Source organism: Pleurodeles waltl, chromosome 6, assembly GCF_031143425.1.
Source record: "Pleurodeles waltl isolate 20211129_DDA chromosome 6, aPleWal1.hap1.20221129, whole genome shotgun sequence".
In the NCBI taxonomy this organism is placed as follows: Eukaryota; Metazoa; Chordata; class Amphibia; order Caudata; family Salamandridae; genus Pleurodeles; species Pleurodeles waltl.
The window spans coordinates 563,719,883-563,734,935 of NC_090445.1; the positions used below are offsets into that span (position 1 = coordinate 563,719,883).

General features: G+C 43.8%; 1 protein-coding gene across 1 annotated transcript in view; it reads right to left on the bottom strand.

The window, feature by feature from the left end:
• Positions 1-1,090: 1,090 nt before the first annotated feature.
• SIKE1 (suppressor of IKBKE 1) overlaps positions 1,091-15,053 on the bottom strand; it is a 137,395-nt gene continuing 123,432 nt past the window's right edge. The window contains exons 5-6 of the mRNA XM_069238745.1: positions 10,167-10,280; positions 1,091-1,295 (exon numbers count right to left, since the gene is read on the bottom strand). Of these exons, the coding sequence (XP_069094846.1) occupies positions 1,161-1,295; positions 10,167-10,280 (249 nt within the window). The 3' untranslated portion in view covers positions 1,091-1,160. The remainder of the gene's footprint in view (positions 1,296-10,166; positions 10,281-15,053) is intronic.

A 15,053-nucleotide genomic window follows, 5' to 3' on the forward strand; every position in this document is an offset into this window, starting at 1 on the left:
ACCATTTTCAGCTCTTTTAAAGTTAAAGAACACAATGTGCAGAATTCGGCAAAATGCAATACTACAAATAAACTGAAGCATCACATTCCCACTTAAAAGCTAAAATGTTGCCTTGCACTGCTCGCGCTCTAAGTACCACTCACAGGCTATTCCCAAACTGTTTTGGGAAAGGCAGTACAAAGTAAATGGAATTTCCATATACCCTTTCTTCTTTTAGTTAGAGCACTGAGCCAGTGAAGAAAGGCTGTAGCCTAATGTACATAGTGGCATATTCCTTTTCTTTCGAATATGAAACATACTCAATTCAATAAGGAGAAGAGTGGCGAAAATTTAGATTCACTAAGATATGACACCCCACAACTTAGGGATGAGAAGAGAAAACAGGGCGGTCTACATTTGCATCCTCCCTCTTATCTACATAACACAACAAAGCAATTTAGACCAGCTAAGTCAAAGTAGGGGTCATTTCCCAATTTTAGAAGATCCTGTATTCCTTGGTAGTTGCTGCTGGTTAATAAAGGACCCAAATATAGCAATACTATTGTGATACTCTGTAGGTCAATTAAAAACAAATGTAAAGGTTGGACCTCACACACTCCTGGAGTCATGCTTCTTCATCATTGGCCATCCTTGCTCACCAGAGAATCACAAGAGTATTGATATATTAATCTCCTCTATTAAACAACAGAAACTATCAAGAAATACAAAGTCTTCTAAAATTGGGGAATAATCTCTAACTTGACCTTAGTTTGTCTTAAAATGTAGATCTTACATTCACATACGGGGTTAGCAGGTGACCGTAAAGAGACATCTGAATAAAGCCTCAATATTTCAAAAATATATTCCTCTTTTTAGTTGAGTAAATCTGAGTGAAAAAAATGGCTCAGCATTTAACTTTTTTGTCAACATTTTGCCGATAACTGTTTTCTTATCAGTATCAGTACAACAGCAAAAAATGTAACAGGTAAAGGGGTAGCGCAAATATAAATGTAGCATGCTCTATACTGGTAATAGAGACTCATTTCACATTCTCTAATAAACACTGCATAAGGGGTAACAATGCAAAGAAAACTGTAAACAGATGGACAAATATGATGATATAAATATATTAAACACTACAGAACATAAACAATGTATGATATTCCAATTGGAGGACATTTTTAGTTGTTTTTTTTATTTGGCGGGAGGATGTGCTGTTGCGTCTCCCCAGTTCCCGTATCTGCCATTTCCTCTTTCTTTGTTCTTATGGATTCTTTACTGGCAGATAGGATTTCACGGAGTTCTTTATTTTCAAGCTGAAAAAGAAACAATGTTGACAACATTACCAACAATAAATGATTCGGAATAATGCCTCTCCTTATGTTATTTGTGGAAGTCAATCATGGCCTAGGAACCAACGAACAATCAATGTTAAGTGTAATAGCAGCGACTGAGTATTTGCAACGAGCCAACATTATTCTTTTACAAATGGCTAACCAATGGTGGTTCTTGCATATAGGTCCCTTGCCCCACCTCCCTCTTGTTGATAAAGTGCGTGATACCTCTGCACTGGTCAAAACTCTGCAATTCTGAGAAGTATATTTTACTTATCAGTAAACCATCTCTTGTAGTTTCCCCGAATGAATTGAGACCAGAGAGCCTAAACCATTTGCCACCCATCTCCATAAATAAGGAAAAGCGATAGAGACCTTTCATAACAGGTGAAAACATAACTGGGCAGAATCTCCACTTCTGCCAGTGATGGAGCGCACAGCAAACCAGCGCATTTGCAGTGAATCAAGACTGACTGTATTCGCCATTTTAGGACGCTCATCATGAACTCAAGCAGCTGAATCCAGCTCAGGGAGCCTTGAGAATATGCTGATTCTCACCACATGTGCTGAAGAGGATCGGCATGGGGAAAAAAAGACAATAATGAAAGAGAAAAACCTTGAAAAAGCAAAGTAACATTAACAGAGAAAAATAAGGAATCGCAATGTCAAGAGGTCTCACCTCTGAAAGCTAATAGTTTTAGCAGCGATTTTAGCCATGCTCTTTAGCTGCGTTTTTTTTTTTTAGTTAAAAATAAAACCTAGATTAACAGGGGAGTGGTTTGGGGAATTGTAGGAGGTTGGCTCTCTATGTAGTGTGCAAAACTAGGCACACTGTGCAGAAAGGCCAGGCAACCACATGTTGGTTTACAAAAGTACAAATTAGATCACTTGATGCTCTAATTTTTAAGGTAGCTTTTCAAGCAGTTAGGCCAATCTTGGAAAAGTACAAAGCATTTGTTGTACTCACAGATTCAGTCTTGCAACTCACAAACTCAAAGGAATAACTTGAGACCAATTTATTAAAAATACTTCAGGTTTTTATATAAATTTTAAGACCAAGACCATCAGAATTGGGTAAGTACTTTTTGACGATTTTTTGAAGTTTAACAAAAGTAGTCTTTTTATGCGTAATTACGCACCATAAGAATCAATGGAGGATCAGCTTTAAAAATACATATAAAACTGCAGTCGGTTTATCAAGTTCTTCTTTTGCAGGTTGGTCAAGGTTGTCCGTGGGCACACTGTGCCAGCTGGAGAAGATCAGGCAGCTCCTGGTTCCGGCGGAAGGAGCGGGAGAAGGTCTCTGGAACTGGTAGAGCGCCACTGGGGGGGAACCACTTGGAAGAGCACTGTATAGGTAAGTTTAAAGAGGGATCCTTGGGGTCTGCTTGGAGTGTCAAGGTCGCAAGGGATGGAGGACTATTAGGGCACAGCAGGGCGGCTAGTAGCAGAGTCTATCAGTGAGCCAGATCCTGTGCGCAAGGATGCCCTCAGGAGGAGGAGTTAAGTTGGTTCAAGGGTCGTTTGCAGGACAGTGGGGACACTCTGTTGTGTTCCTGAAGTCCCTCGTCAGGGGCTTCCTCCTGATACTTTGCAGCCCCGGAGCTTGCAACGGGGATGGCCATCTGCTGCTAGTAGCATGCCTGGGGGTAGAGTTTCAAAGATGGTAAGCCCTTTGAAGCTCGCCGCCAGGGCAGTGCACATTCCTGAGGGAGGGGGTGTTAGCACCTCCACCCAGGAAGGGGTTGGTCTGCAACCCAGAGAGAAGCATCTCTCACCCCAAGGTTGTAGATTGTCTGTCTGGTGGTGGCAGGCTGGTTAGAACCAGTCCGCAACCATGCCAGAATAGTTAGCTTTTGCAGGGGGTCCTCTGAGGTGACCCCTGGGTACATTTAGTAATAAATGGAATACTGGTACCAGATTGGATGTATGATTTTGATACAGAACAACCCAGGGTTCAGAGTGGCCATCATGTAGCTGTGAAACTTGTGTTGACCAGTGTCCAGAGCATGGCTGCTCTGTCTACTCAATATGCTCAAGGTTTGGCAAGGACACAGTGAAGGCATAGTTCTCATGCATCTATACCCTCTCATACAGTATAGTGCATCCTGCCTAAGGGCTGGAAGACCTGCCAGAGGGATGACGTATCCATTTTGTTTACAGTATGTAGAGGGCAGGGCGTACAGGTAGGGTTCATTTAGGTTTGCATCAGGGCACTCAGCCTGCAATTGCAGTGCTGGATGCACTTGAATGCATGGCCCTAGAGGGTGTCACAATCAGTGCTGCTGCCCTCATAGGCCGACCCGTAGTACCTTCTGCCCGAGGCACTTAAGTGCCATTTACTAGGGACTTATGGTGGCAAATAAAGATGTCTTCAATTGTGGCAATGGATCACAATAATTTTAGGGAAAGAGCTCTGGCCTAGGGAACCTGGTTAGCAGGGGCCCTGGGCAATACAATTTCTAGGCTACATCATACATCAGGCAAAACGTAGGGGTTAACCATGTCAAAAAGAGGTCTTTTCTAACAGGAATGAGGCAATAGAGAGGTGGGGAGGGCGGGAGAGAAGGACATGTGTGGGGGAGAAGACAAGCAAGAGACAATGAGGACGCACACGGACAACTAAGGGTGCAGAAGGGGCTGTGGAAGCAAGCTGACAGCAGAGGGTGGATGAGAAGGGCTAGAGCACCAAGCTTACAAGCGGAGGTGGAGGGAGGAAATAGGAATGGGAAACTAAGCTGATAATGGAGGGCGGGATGGGCTGAGAGAGCAAGCTGACAACAGAGGGCAGGCACGAGGGGCTGGGAGGGCAAGCTGACAACAGAGGATGGTTAAGAGGGGCTGGGGAAGGAATCTGACAAAGGAGAATGGCAGGGATGCCTGGGGGAGCAGGCTGACAATGGAGGACCAGCGGGTGAGGCAGCACATGATAACGGAGGGTGGCAGATAAGGGTGGGAAAGCACACAGACAATGAAGGGCGGGCAGGAGGTGATGAGGAAACATATGAATAAAGGAGGATCGCCAGGCTGGGGGAGCAAAAGGACCAGGTGGGGTTGGGGCAGTAAAAATGGCAAGGGAAGGTGACCTGGGAGAAAGCAAGAACAGCAAATGAGGCAAGATGAGAAAGAGGAACATGGAGGAGGGAGAAATACATGAAGGAGACAGCTGGAAAACACAAACTCTTGGAGAGTGCTCAAACAAAAAGAAAAAAGAGCAGTGGAAGGACACAAGTAATGTGTCCTTTCTCCAGGGGAGGAACAAACAAAAGCAAAAGGAAAGCTTACAGGAGTTGAACTCATAAGCAAGCAAATGAGGGAGACAATGAAGCCATCCAATGCTAAGCAGTGGGCAGGCTCTAAGCCCACAGTAAGCTAACAACATAAAACATGTCTCGCAACAGACAGCCCATGCACTGTCTCAAGCAAGACCCAACAAAGTATCCTGATAGAAACACACATCAAAGGATAAGACCACCACACAGTAGCCAAATCACAAAGCCATTCACAAAATGCTACTGTAACAAAGAAAGGAGAACAAATGTAAAAAGCTGAATATCAGTCAAAGAACCAACTGTGCCAGGCCCAGCAACTGCAAACAGAAAACACAAATACCTTTGCTCATACTTTCTTCAGATTTAACAACAGTAGGACCACGCTGGATAGTGTGGATTGGCAGACTAGAAAATTACTTAGAAGCAGCAGATATAAGCCATGCATCAAAGAAAACGAATCTATCACTATGCTACATAGATCCAGATGTGTGTCCCCTAATGAAAGACCTGTCAGATAAAGAGTGAGACAAATCGTAAAGGCCTGAACAATGCACTGAACACCTATTTCAGTCCACAAATAAACCCAGATTATAAAAGATTCAACTTTACAAATACAAAACAAAGCATGTGTAAAACAATGGCAGTACCACATAGGGCTAATTCACCTGGCATCAGCTTTTAGGTGCATAAATCCAAGTAATGAAAACAGAAGCGCAAATACTAAGTGGTTGCAAATCACTAATACTAAGACGATACATACTAAGCAGACAAAGGTGACTTCAGCCATCTTTGTCTGCTTACTATGGCTGAAATCACCGAGACTGAGAGAGCTCAAGAATTAGTAGAATGTTAAGTGGTGAGCATAAACAAAAAATGTTGACATCCACATACGAATAAAAAAAAATGTCAATACTGAGTGTAGTTTAACACAAAGCACAGCAGAACAAAAGTCGAGTAGAAGGACAAGAAACAGAGGAAGAGCCAATATAATATAAAATGAATCATGACAACTTGCAGAAATTGTGGGAAAGTATAGCAGCATCACCAGGACTGTCCAGCACTGGGCAAAGTATGCAGAGGCACCCCCGCGGTTTGGCACTAAGCCATGAGTGACAGTTAAACTGACAGAGTCAATAGAAAGTATGGGTTGCAGGGATATCTGGTGTGAGCTCAATCAACGGAAAGGGTTGTTTCTTGCTTCATGCCGAGCATGCTACATACAGCCAGTTGAACCAGTTTCTGGTGACTGAGGAGGTGCACAGAATGTACAGCACATTAGGTATCAGTCCCGTTTTCTGTGTGACCATGCGCCGTTGCTCCTTGAACACAGGGGATTAACTGAGAGACTGGCGGTCCCACTGTGGAGATTTCATCCTAAGGGGCTGCAGGATCCGGTCTTTTGTGGTGAGCCCGGGAGGTCCTAACAGGTTATTTTGATTCCAATTGGGGATCCACAGCGAATTGTGGTACAGAAGGGAACCCTAAAAGTGGTAATGTGGGGTGACTGCCTATGGCTGTATCTGGCAGAGACTCCAGAGGGATCTTACGGAGAGCGATCACGCTATAGCTGGCCTCCAGCGTTGTGCTCCAGGCAGGACCATGTGTAACAAGGAAGCCTACTTACACTCATTAGTTACATCCAGTTTCACCAACATACTACTGAACAATCCCACAAGAATAACAATTCATTGTCACAGTTTCTTCTTTGTTGCATTGGTTCTCAGAGGCATCTATGTTAACAGTTTATCCCACTGACTGGCACTATTCTCCCAACTTCCTAATGTAGCGAACTACAACTACTTTCATTCAACTTACCTTCCTTTTCATTTTAGGATTAATGTTGTATAATAAACTAGCCACAAGGGGAACTGAGTGCTTAACATAGTACACTTGATTTTAACTATAGAGAATATTATTGTAATAGTAAGAGATGTACATTTGACTTGTATGAAAGGAGATAGTTGCCATCGAGGAAGCATGCTATCTGGGCTCATATCATCGGTGACACTGTGCAGCTGGCTAAAAGCACGCTTTGCAGAAGGTTTAACAGAAAACGGGGGGCCATTTGCAAGAATGAAGCTTCTACTGTCAGTAGGCTTAACTTCATTACTTTGGAACGAAGGTGAAAATACTAGGACAGCCTCCCATTTCAGTAGAAGAAATAATGCCTCCACTAGGTCTTAACCTTTGTTTGAGGAGAAAACTCAGATATGGCTCGGTCCTCTTACCTGAAAAAGAGGTCACTAGTGTTTTGACGGCTTCTTTCCCATCAAGAGGACTGAGTCCTACAGACTAAATCAGCATATCTGAATTCATATTCATTACAGGGCCCCTGAGGTATTCGAATTTAAGGAACTGGATTGGGTTAATTTTTTTGAAATTATCATGACTAGAAAACTCGTTCCCAGATGTGAATTATTTTAGACATATTAGGCCAAGCCTTTTCCTTTTTAGGTTGAGCATGCAAGTATTGCTGGCATTTAACCACACCCACCTCACACCCATCACTTTCATTCATTCCTTGAGCTTTCCTTTAAAAAAATAACTTGATGTCATTAATTAATGCTTTACGTTTGTCCCACCTTGGGCCAGTCTGGTTACCGCCTTGGACACTGACCGTTTTACAGCAATAATTGCACGATTGCCGATATGTTCAGCATACTATGCTCGGCTACTTTTTTCTTTTGTATGTGCTTCGTGGCTGCCATAGCGCTCAGAGCACAAACTCGATCTGCTGTATCGTTTTTACATTATATACACTCTGATCTGCTTAGTACACGTTCTTTGCAGCAGGCATATTAACCCTGTGCATTACCTTATGATGACTCCAAGCTTCCACTAGACAAAAGTACATTCTCTTGGCTGCGACGGTGCTCACAGCGATCAAAGCGCAAACTCGATCAGCTGTATCGTTTTTACATCATATGCACTCTGATCTCCTTAGTACACGCTCTTTGCAGCAGGCATATTAACCCTGTGCACTACCTTATGATGACTCAAAGCTTCCAATAGCAAAAGTACATTCTTATGGTTGCTATGGCGCTCACCGCGCTCAGAGCGCGAACTCAATCAGCAGTATCGTTTTTACATTATATGGACTCTGATCTGCTTAGTACACATTCTTTGCAGCAGGCATATTAACCCTGTGCAGTACCTAATGATGACTCCAAGCTTTCACTAGACAAAAGTACATTACCTGTCCAGAAAGAACATAAACCGCCAGTGCTGTTTTGATATTTTTACATTACATGCAGTTTGTGATTTGCCTAGTACACGTTCTTTGCAACAGGCACATTAACCCTGTGCGCTACCTTATAATGACTCCAAGCTTCAACTAGACAAAAGTATGTTCTATTGGCCGCATGGCATTCACAGCACAAACTCAATTGGCGGTATCGTTTTTACATTATATGCACTCTGATCTGCTTAGTACACATTCTTTGCTGCAGGCATATTAACCCTGTGCACTAACTTATGATGACTCCAAGCTTCCACTAGACAAAAGTACGTTCTCGCTCCAGAAATAACATTCATCGTCAGAGCTGTTGTGACATTATATGTACTCTGATCTGCTTAGTACACATTCTTTGCAGCACACACATTCATTCTGGAGCTTCTAGTTTTATTTTTATAAAGTGACAGAAGCTGGAAAGCGGCCCTTGGAGTAGTATTCATAGTTATCCAGCTCCCTAGTTTGATATGCGATTCACTCATTTAGTTTATGTTTTCGGCTTTGCATTCAGGGACTTATAGTTTTATTTTTATAACGTGATACAAGCTGTGAATACAAAGCAGAAACCTGACTAGATGAACTACACACGTTTGAGTCAGTGAAACTTGAGCTGTGTGTGCATGTATTTATAAAACTTACCTCGAGGAGAGCTTACAGTTGATTATGCTTACAATGGACAATAATATATAACTAATATTTCAGTTCAAGACTGACTAAGAATCATTAGTATCGTGTGAGGTGGCTCTCTGTGAAAAATCATGGGCGTTTTGTTCGACTCCCCAGACTGCAGTAAAGGGACAGTGATTCAGTAAGCACACTTTCTTGGAATACAATTATTTATTAATTGCCCCGAGGGCAATGTCACCTGTACGAACTGCCAAGTAAATATGTTTTGCACCTGGGAGTAGTTTATGTTTTAAGGGCATAGTTTAAAAAATATTCCAGTAGGCCTACTAGCTCTTTAGTTATATGCAGGGCCACTAGAATTATGTGGCAGAAGCTTCCAAAATATGCGGCAAGGTTGACCAATTAATGTGGCAAAGAAAGTCCAGTTATGCATTTACAATGCCAATAGCTCCAACTCAAGTAAGCCGGAGACCTACTGCATTTCAAATGCTTGTTTTTTAGTTATCAGCTACAAGCATTGTAACTGGTCTGTAAGCAGACCTAATTAATTCCAATATATAACATAGACTTTAAGTGAGCTTGGAGTCAGTCCCTTGCTCATGATTTAATTGCTTTGCTGTCTATCTCAAATGACTGATCTTCATTTGATGGCTTTCCTAACTGTTCATTTGTTTGTCCCGCCTACAAGCATTTTTGTTTCACAATTTTATGAATGAACGTGCTGAATCCTTCCACTGCTAACTTCAGGGAACTCTTTTTCTTTTCCATTTAGCACTATGGGGGAGGGCAGCAGTTTCCTTCCTCGCTCCATTTGTTCCTATGCCCTGTGCGGTCCTACTTCCTGGTAGTCTTTTACTGACTCCTAAAAAGGGACTGCGCCCCCATACCGATTCACTATTTGGAAGGAAAATGTTGAAGGAAACCTTTTTAAATACTACATCGGTATGAGATGTAAAAATGTTTTGCAACCTAAATTTGGTTGCAAAACATTGCAAAATTACTGACTTCCAAGTTTGGGTGGTAACCCATTTGCAAAAGGGAACAGGGCGCTTTGGGACACCTTTCCCTTTTTACATGTTTAAAAAAAGTTTGTTGGGCAGTAGACAGTGACAAAGGGATTTTTTTTTGTGTGGTCCTGCTTCTTTTAAGGAAAATGGGTTGCATTAAAAAAACAGCTTACTTTATTTAAATTGATCACAGATGTAGCAGTCTGCTAACCCTAGCAGACGACCAGCCGTTGATGTCCACCAAATGGAGCAAGTCAAGGTAGGATGGGTTTCAAGTCATTCTGAAACTGACTTTTACAAACCGATTTATTAGTACATAGGTTGGTTCCTAAAACTTTTTAATGGATGCAAATCGCTACTAGTTTTTTGTGACAAATATTTCTTACATCTGACCCCAGGTTACTTTCCTAAACACATACACCTTAAACCTTTCAGTCAGTTTATGTCCATCATTACACTGCCTTCAAATGCTGTCAGTGTCAGCTTTGGTATGAAATCTTCTAAAGATTGGATATATTTCCTTTTATTATTATTAAACGGGTTTTGACAACGTACCGAATCGAGCAGTGTAAATGGACTGATACATTTCAGCCATATCATTAAAGGTTAGTTTTCATGAATGAAGCTGCGTTTAGTTTCAAAACGCCAAAAGCTTATGGACGTTCAATTAGACGTAATGTTTATTGCCAGTAGCTCCTTATTTGCCGCTTCTTACCTCCAGTTGTGCAAGCCTTTCTTGAACTTTATGAGACTGGTCATCATCAACCTGCACAGCTCTCCTCATGACTTCTCCCATAGCACATATTCTGTCAATTTGGCATTCGATTTCCTGCAAAGGTATATTCAGTAAATTAATACCAAGGTCCATCAAGTCATAATTTCCTTCCTCATCATTTTTTTTATTGTATACTACCACGTCGTTTGATAGGGAATGCACGGTGGTGCTTATGAACTGGCAGTATAGCTCAGTGAGTAGAAAGACCTGCTCTAGTCGGGAAGGCCATGTGTTTGAATGCCAGCAAAATAGACTCAACCTAATATCCTTCCGAGGTAAATAAACTGAAGTTATATGCTAAATGGTTAAAGAGAAGATCAGGTACTTAGGGACCTATGTTGCCTCCAGTCTTCATAAACTATTTAAAGCAAAATGCCATAGACTTTTTGCTGCAATTATAGGGGATCTCCGACGATGGCAACCTTTCTTTATATTATGACTCGGAAGGAATGCAACAGTGAAAATGAATGCGTTGCCCAGATTGGTTTATCTCTTCCAGGGCCTGCCAGTGTGGATTCCCCAGAGAGATAGGAGAGCCCTCAGACATTGATAAGCCTCAACAGGGCAGTGGGGCGGCTACAGGTTACTAGAGATGTTTTGGGGGAACTGGGATACCCCGACCTACGCTGTTACTACCAAGCAGCTCAACTTCGGGCCTTATTTAAATGGTCCCCGTGAGGCAGAAAGGTATACAAATGGAAGCGCTCATCAAGCGCCATGCTCTGAGGGATATGGTGTTGCACCATAGACTACTTTTCAGCAATTATGCGGACAACACTAGGGGCTTAGGCCTGCAGCTCACATAATTTCTGTCCGTGTCTGCAGTTTTTTGGATAATTTAAGGTATGCAGAACCTAAAGGTGAAATGTTAGTTCACGCGCTCCTCGCTGGCACGTTGTTTTTTTAAGGAGGTGGCGTAAAGAGGTAAATCAGGCACAGCACAAAATACGGACTCTGCAGTACCTAGTGCTCTGTGAACTGACAAAAAGGTATATATTGCGTAATGATTAAGTTAGAAAAATAGTGCACATATATTCCTTGCACTATAACTTGTTAATCAAACTTAGCAGTATAAAATAGCAATTCGGAATGGAGAATAATACATAACATCAAATGCCAAAAGTACGCGGCTTAAATATCCCAGTATCACGGTTTACATTTACAGTGCAGCAAGAAACAAGGAAACGCCTCTTAAAGTAAGGTTGTAGACGCTTAACATTGGAAAACGTACCTCTCGAAAACTCCACTACTTTGAAGATGCATGAAGCGCGCAGTTTGTATGTCTCAACAAGATGCAGCCCTTTTTTAATATGGTTATTTCAGTTCCCAGTGCATAAAAAACGCATCACGGAGGCTTGCTTTCAATGTGATACTTTAAAATGCGTCTTAAAATTGTGTTACGCAATGAGTTAATGCAATGCTAGTTGTTTTATTCCAATCCCTTTGTGGATGCAATAGATTTACATCTCAAAGGTTACAGAAAAAAATAATGAAATAAAAGTAAGGCGCTAAGAGGATCCGGTCCGAAACTTAAGGCATCTGAATACCGTCTACTATCGTCACGGCCGTTGTTTCCCTGTTAAGCTGCGTACTCTGTTGTTGGGCACTAAGTTTAGTTAGAATTGTGCACTTTGTTGATCGCAAACAGTGTGGTGGTCTAAAATATGTAACGTGAAGCGCGAGTTATTGTTAGGCATGTTTATTTGCTTTTGAAGAGGAGGTCGAGTCGGTGGAAAAAGTGCAAATGAGCAGTCATGGTCAGTGTAGGAGGCTGGCCTGGCTTATAGTGGGTACCTGATGGTACTTACACCTTGTACCAGGTCTAGTTATCCCTTATTAGTAGATTAGTAGTGTTCTAGCAGCCTAGGCTGATAGAGGTAGCTATAGCAGAGCAGCTTAGGCTGAACTAGGAGACATGCAAAGCTCCTACTATACCACTTATATCATATAGCACTATATCATAAGAATCACAATACTCTGAGTTACTAAAAATAAAGGTACTTTATTTTAGTGACAATGTGCCAAAAATATCTAAGAGGATATACTCCCTTAGGAGGTAAGTAAAATACACAAAATCAGGTAAGTAAACAGTTAGAAAAGTAGTGCAAACACTGTAGAATACAATAGGATGGAATAGGCCTAGGGGCAACACAAACCATATACTAAGAAAGTCGAATGCTAACCACTTAGGGACCCCTGGCCTAGTGTAGTGTGTAGAGGGTCGCTGGGAGTATAAGAAAACACTAAGGGTGTCCAAGATACCCCACCCCAACACCCTGAAAAGTAGGAGTAAAGTGACCCTACTTCCCCAGAAACACACTAAAGGCGTGATAGGAGATTCTGCAAAGTCCACAACTGACTGCAAAGCACTGAAGACGGATTCCTGGACCTGAGAACCTGTAAAGGAAAGGGACCAAGCCAAGAGTCCCGAAAGTGTCCAGGGGTGGCAGAAGCCCACTAAACCCCGGATGAAGGTGCAAAATGGCTGCCTCCGGGTGGAAGAAGCTGAAGATTCTGCAGCAACAGAAAAGGCCAGGAACTTCTCCTTTGCACAGAAGATGTCCCACGGTGTGCTGGAGGACGCAGAGTTGTTTCTATGCAGAAAGACCTCAAACAAGCCTTGCTAGCTGCAAAGGTCGCAGTTGAAGAAAAAGGGTGCTGCCCGGGCCCAGGAAGGACCAGGAGGTCGCCACTTGGACGAGGAGACAGAGGGGGCGCTCAGCAACACAGAGAGCCCACGCAGAAGCAGGCAGCACCCGCAGAAGTACCTGAACACGGGTTCAAGATAACTGAGCATGGCGGTCGTCTCAACACTACAAAAGAGGGTCCCACGAAGCCGGTGGTCAACTCAGTGAGTTGAGCAAAGCAGGACGGAGTGCTGGGGACCTGGGCTGTACACGAAGGATTCCTTGCAAAAGTGCACAGAAGCCCTACCAGCTGCAGTTCACGCAGTACACAGGATTACTGTCTGGCGTGGGGAGGCAAGGACATACCTCCACCAAATTTGGACAGATGGACCACTGGACTGTCGGGGTCCCTTGGATCCAGCTCCTGTGTTCCAGGGACCACGCTCGTCAAGATGAGAGGGGACCCAGATGACCGGTGAAGCAGAAGTTTGGTGCCTGAGTTAGCAGGGGGAAGATTCTGTAGACCCACAGGAGATTTCTTCTTGGCCTCCAGTGCAGGGTGAAAGCAGACAGCCCCCAGAGCATGCACCACCAGGAAACAGTCGAGAAAGCCAGCAGATTAGGCGCTCCAATGTCGCTGGTAGTCTTCTTGCTACTTAGCTGCAGTTCTGCAGGCGTCCTGGAGCAGTCAGCGGTCGATCCTTGGCAGAGATCGAAGAGGGAGATGCAGAGGAACTCTAGTGAACTCTTGCATTCATTATCTGAAGAGAGACCCTAAATAGCCCTCAGAGGAGGATTGGCCACCTAGTCAGGTAAGCACCTATCAGGAGGGGTCTCTGACGTCACTGCTGGCACTGGCCACTCAGAGGCCTCCATTGTGCCCTCACACCTCTGCATTCAAGATGGCAGAGGGCTGGGACACACTGGAGAAGCTCTGGGCACTACCACTGGGGTGGTGATGGACAGGGGAGTGGTCTCTCCCCTTTCCTTTGTCCAGTTTCGTGCCAGAGCAGGGGCTGGGGGATCCCTGAACCACCGTAGACTGGTTTATGCAAGGAGGGCACCATCTGTGCCCTTTAAAGCATTTCCAGACGCCAGGAGAGGCTACTCCTCTCAGGCCCTTAACATCTATTTCCAAAGGGAGAGGGTGTAACACCCTCTCTTAGAGGAAATCCTTTGTTCTGCCTTCCTGGGACTGGGCTGCCCAGACCCCAGGAGGGCGGAAGCCTGTCTGAGGGTTGGCAGCAGCGGTAGCTGCAGTGAAAACCCCAGAGAGCTGGTTTGGCAGTACCCGGGGTCCATGCTGGAGCCCTGGGGATGCAAGGGATTGACACCCCAATACCAGATTTGGCATGGGGGGACAATTCCATGATCTTAGACATGTTACATGGCCATATTCGGAGTTACCATTGTGAAGCTACATATAGGTATTGACCTATATGTAGTGCACGCGTGTAATGGTGTCCCCGCACTCACAGGGTCTGGGAAAATTGCCCTGAACTATATGGGGGCACCTTTGCTAGTGCAAGGGTGCCCTCACACTTAGTAACTTTGCACCTAACATTCACCAAGTGAGGGACGGACATATAGGTGACTTATAAGTTAATTAAGTGCAGTGAAAAATGGCTGTGAAATAACATGGACGTTATTTCACTGAGGCTGCAGTGGCAGTCCTGTGTAAGAATTGTCTGAGATCTCTATGGGTGGCAAAAGAAATGCTGCAGCCCATAGGGATCTCCTGGAACCCCAATACCCTGGGTACCTAGGTACCATAAACTAGGGGATTGTAAGGGTGTTCCAGTGTGCCAGTCAGAATTGGTAAAAATGGTCACTAGCCTGCAGTGACAATTTTAAAGGCAGAGAGAGCATAAGCACGGAGGTTCTGATTAGCAGAGCCTCAGTGACACAGTTAGGCACTACACAGGGAACACACTTTCAGCCCACAACTATGAGCACTGGGGTCCTGGCTAGCAGGATCCCAGTGAGACAGGCAAAAACAAACTGACACACAAGTGAAAATGGGGGTAACATGCCAGGCAAGATGGTACTTTCCTACAGTCAGTGAGTCTTCTCCAGTGCCAGAGGGCACTTTGGACCTGAATTTGGAGCACTGGAGGCGTGTAAGAAGCAAATACAACCCGTATGGTTTCACTTCTATGTAACGTGGATTCTTGTAACTCCCTACATCTCAAGAGCTTAA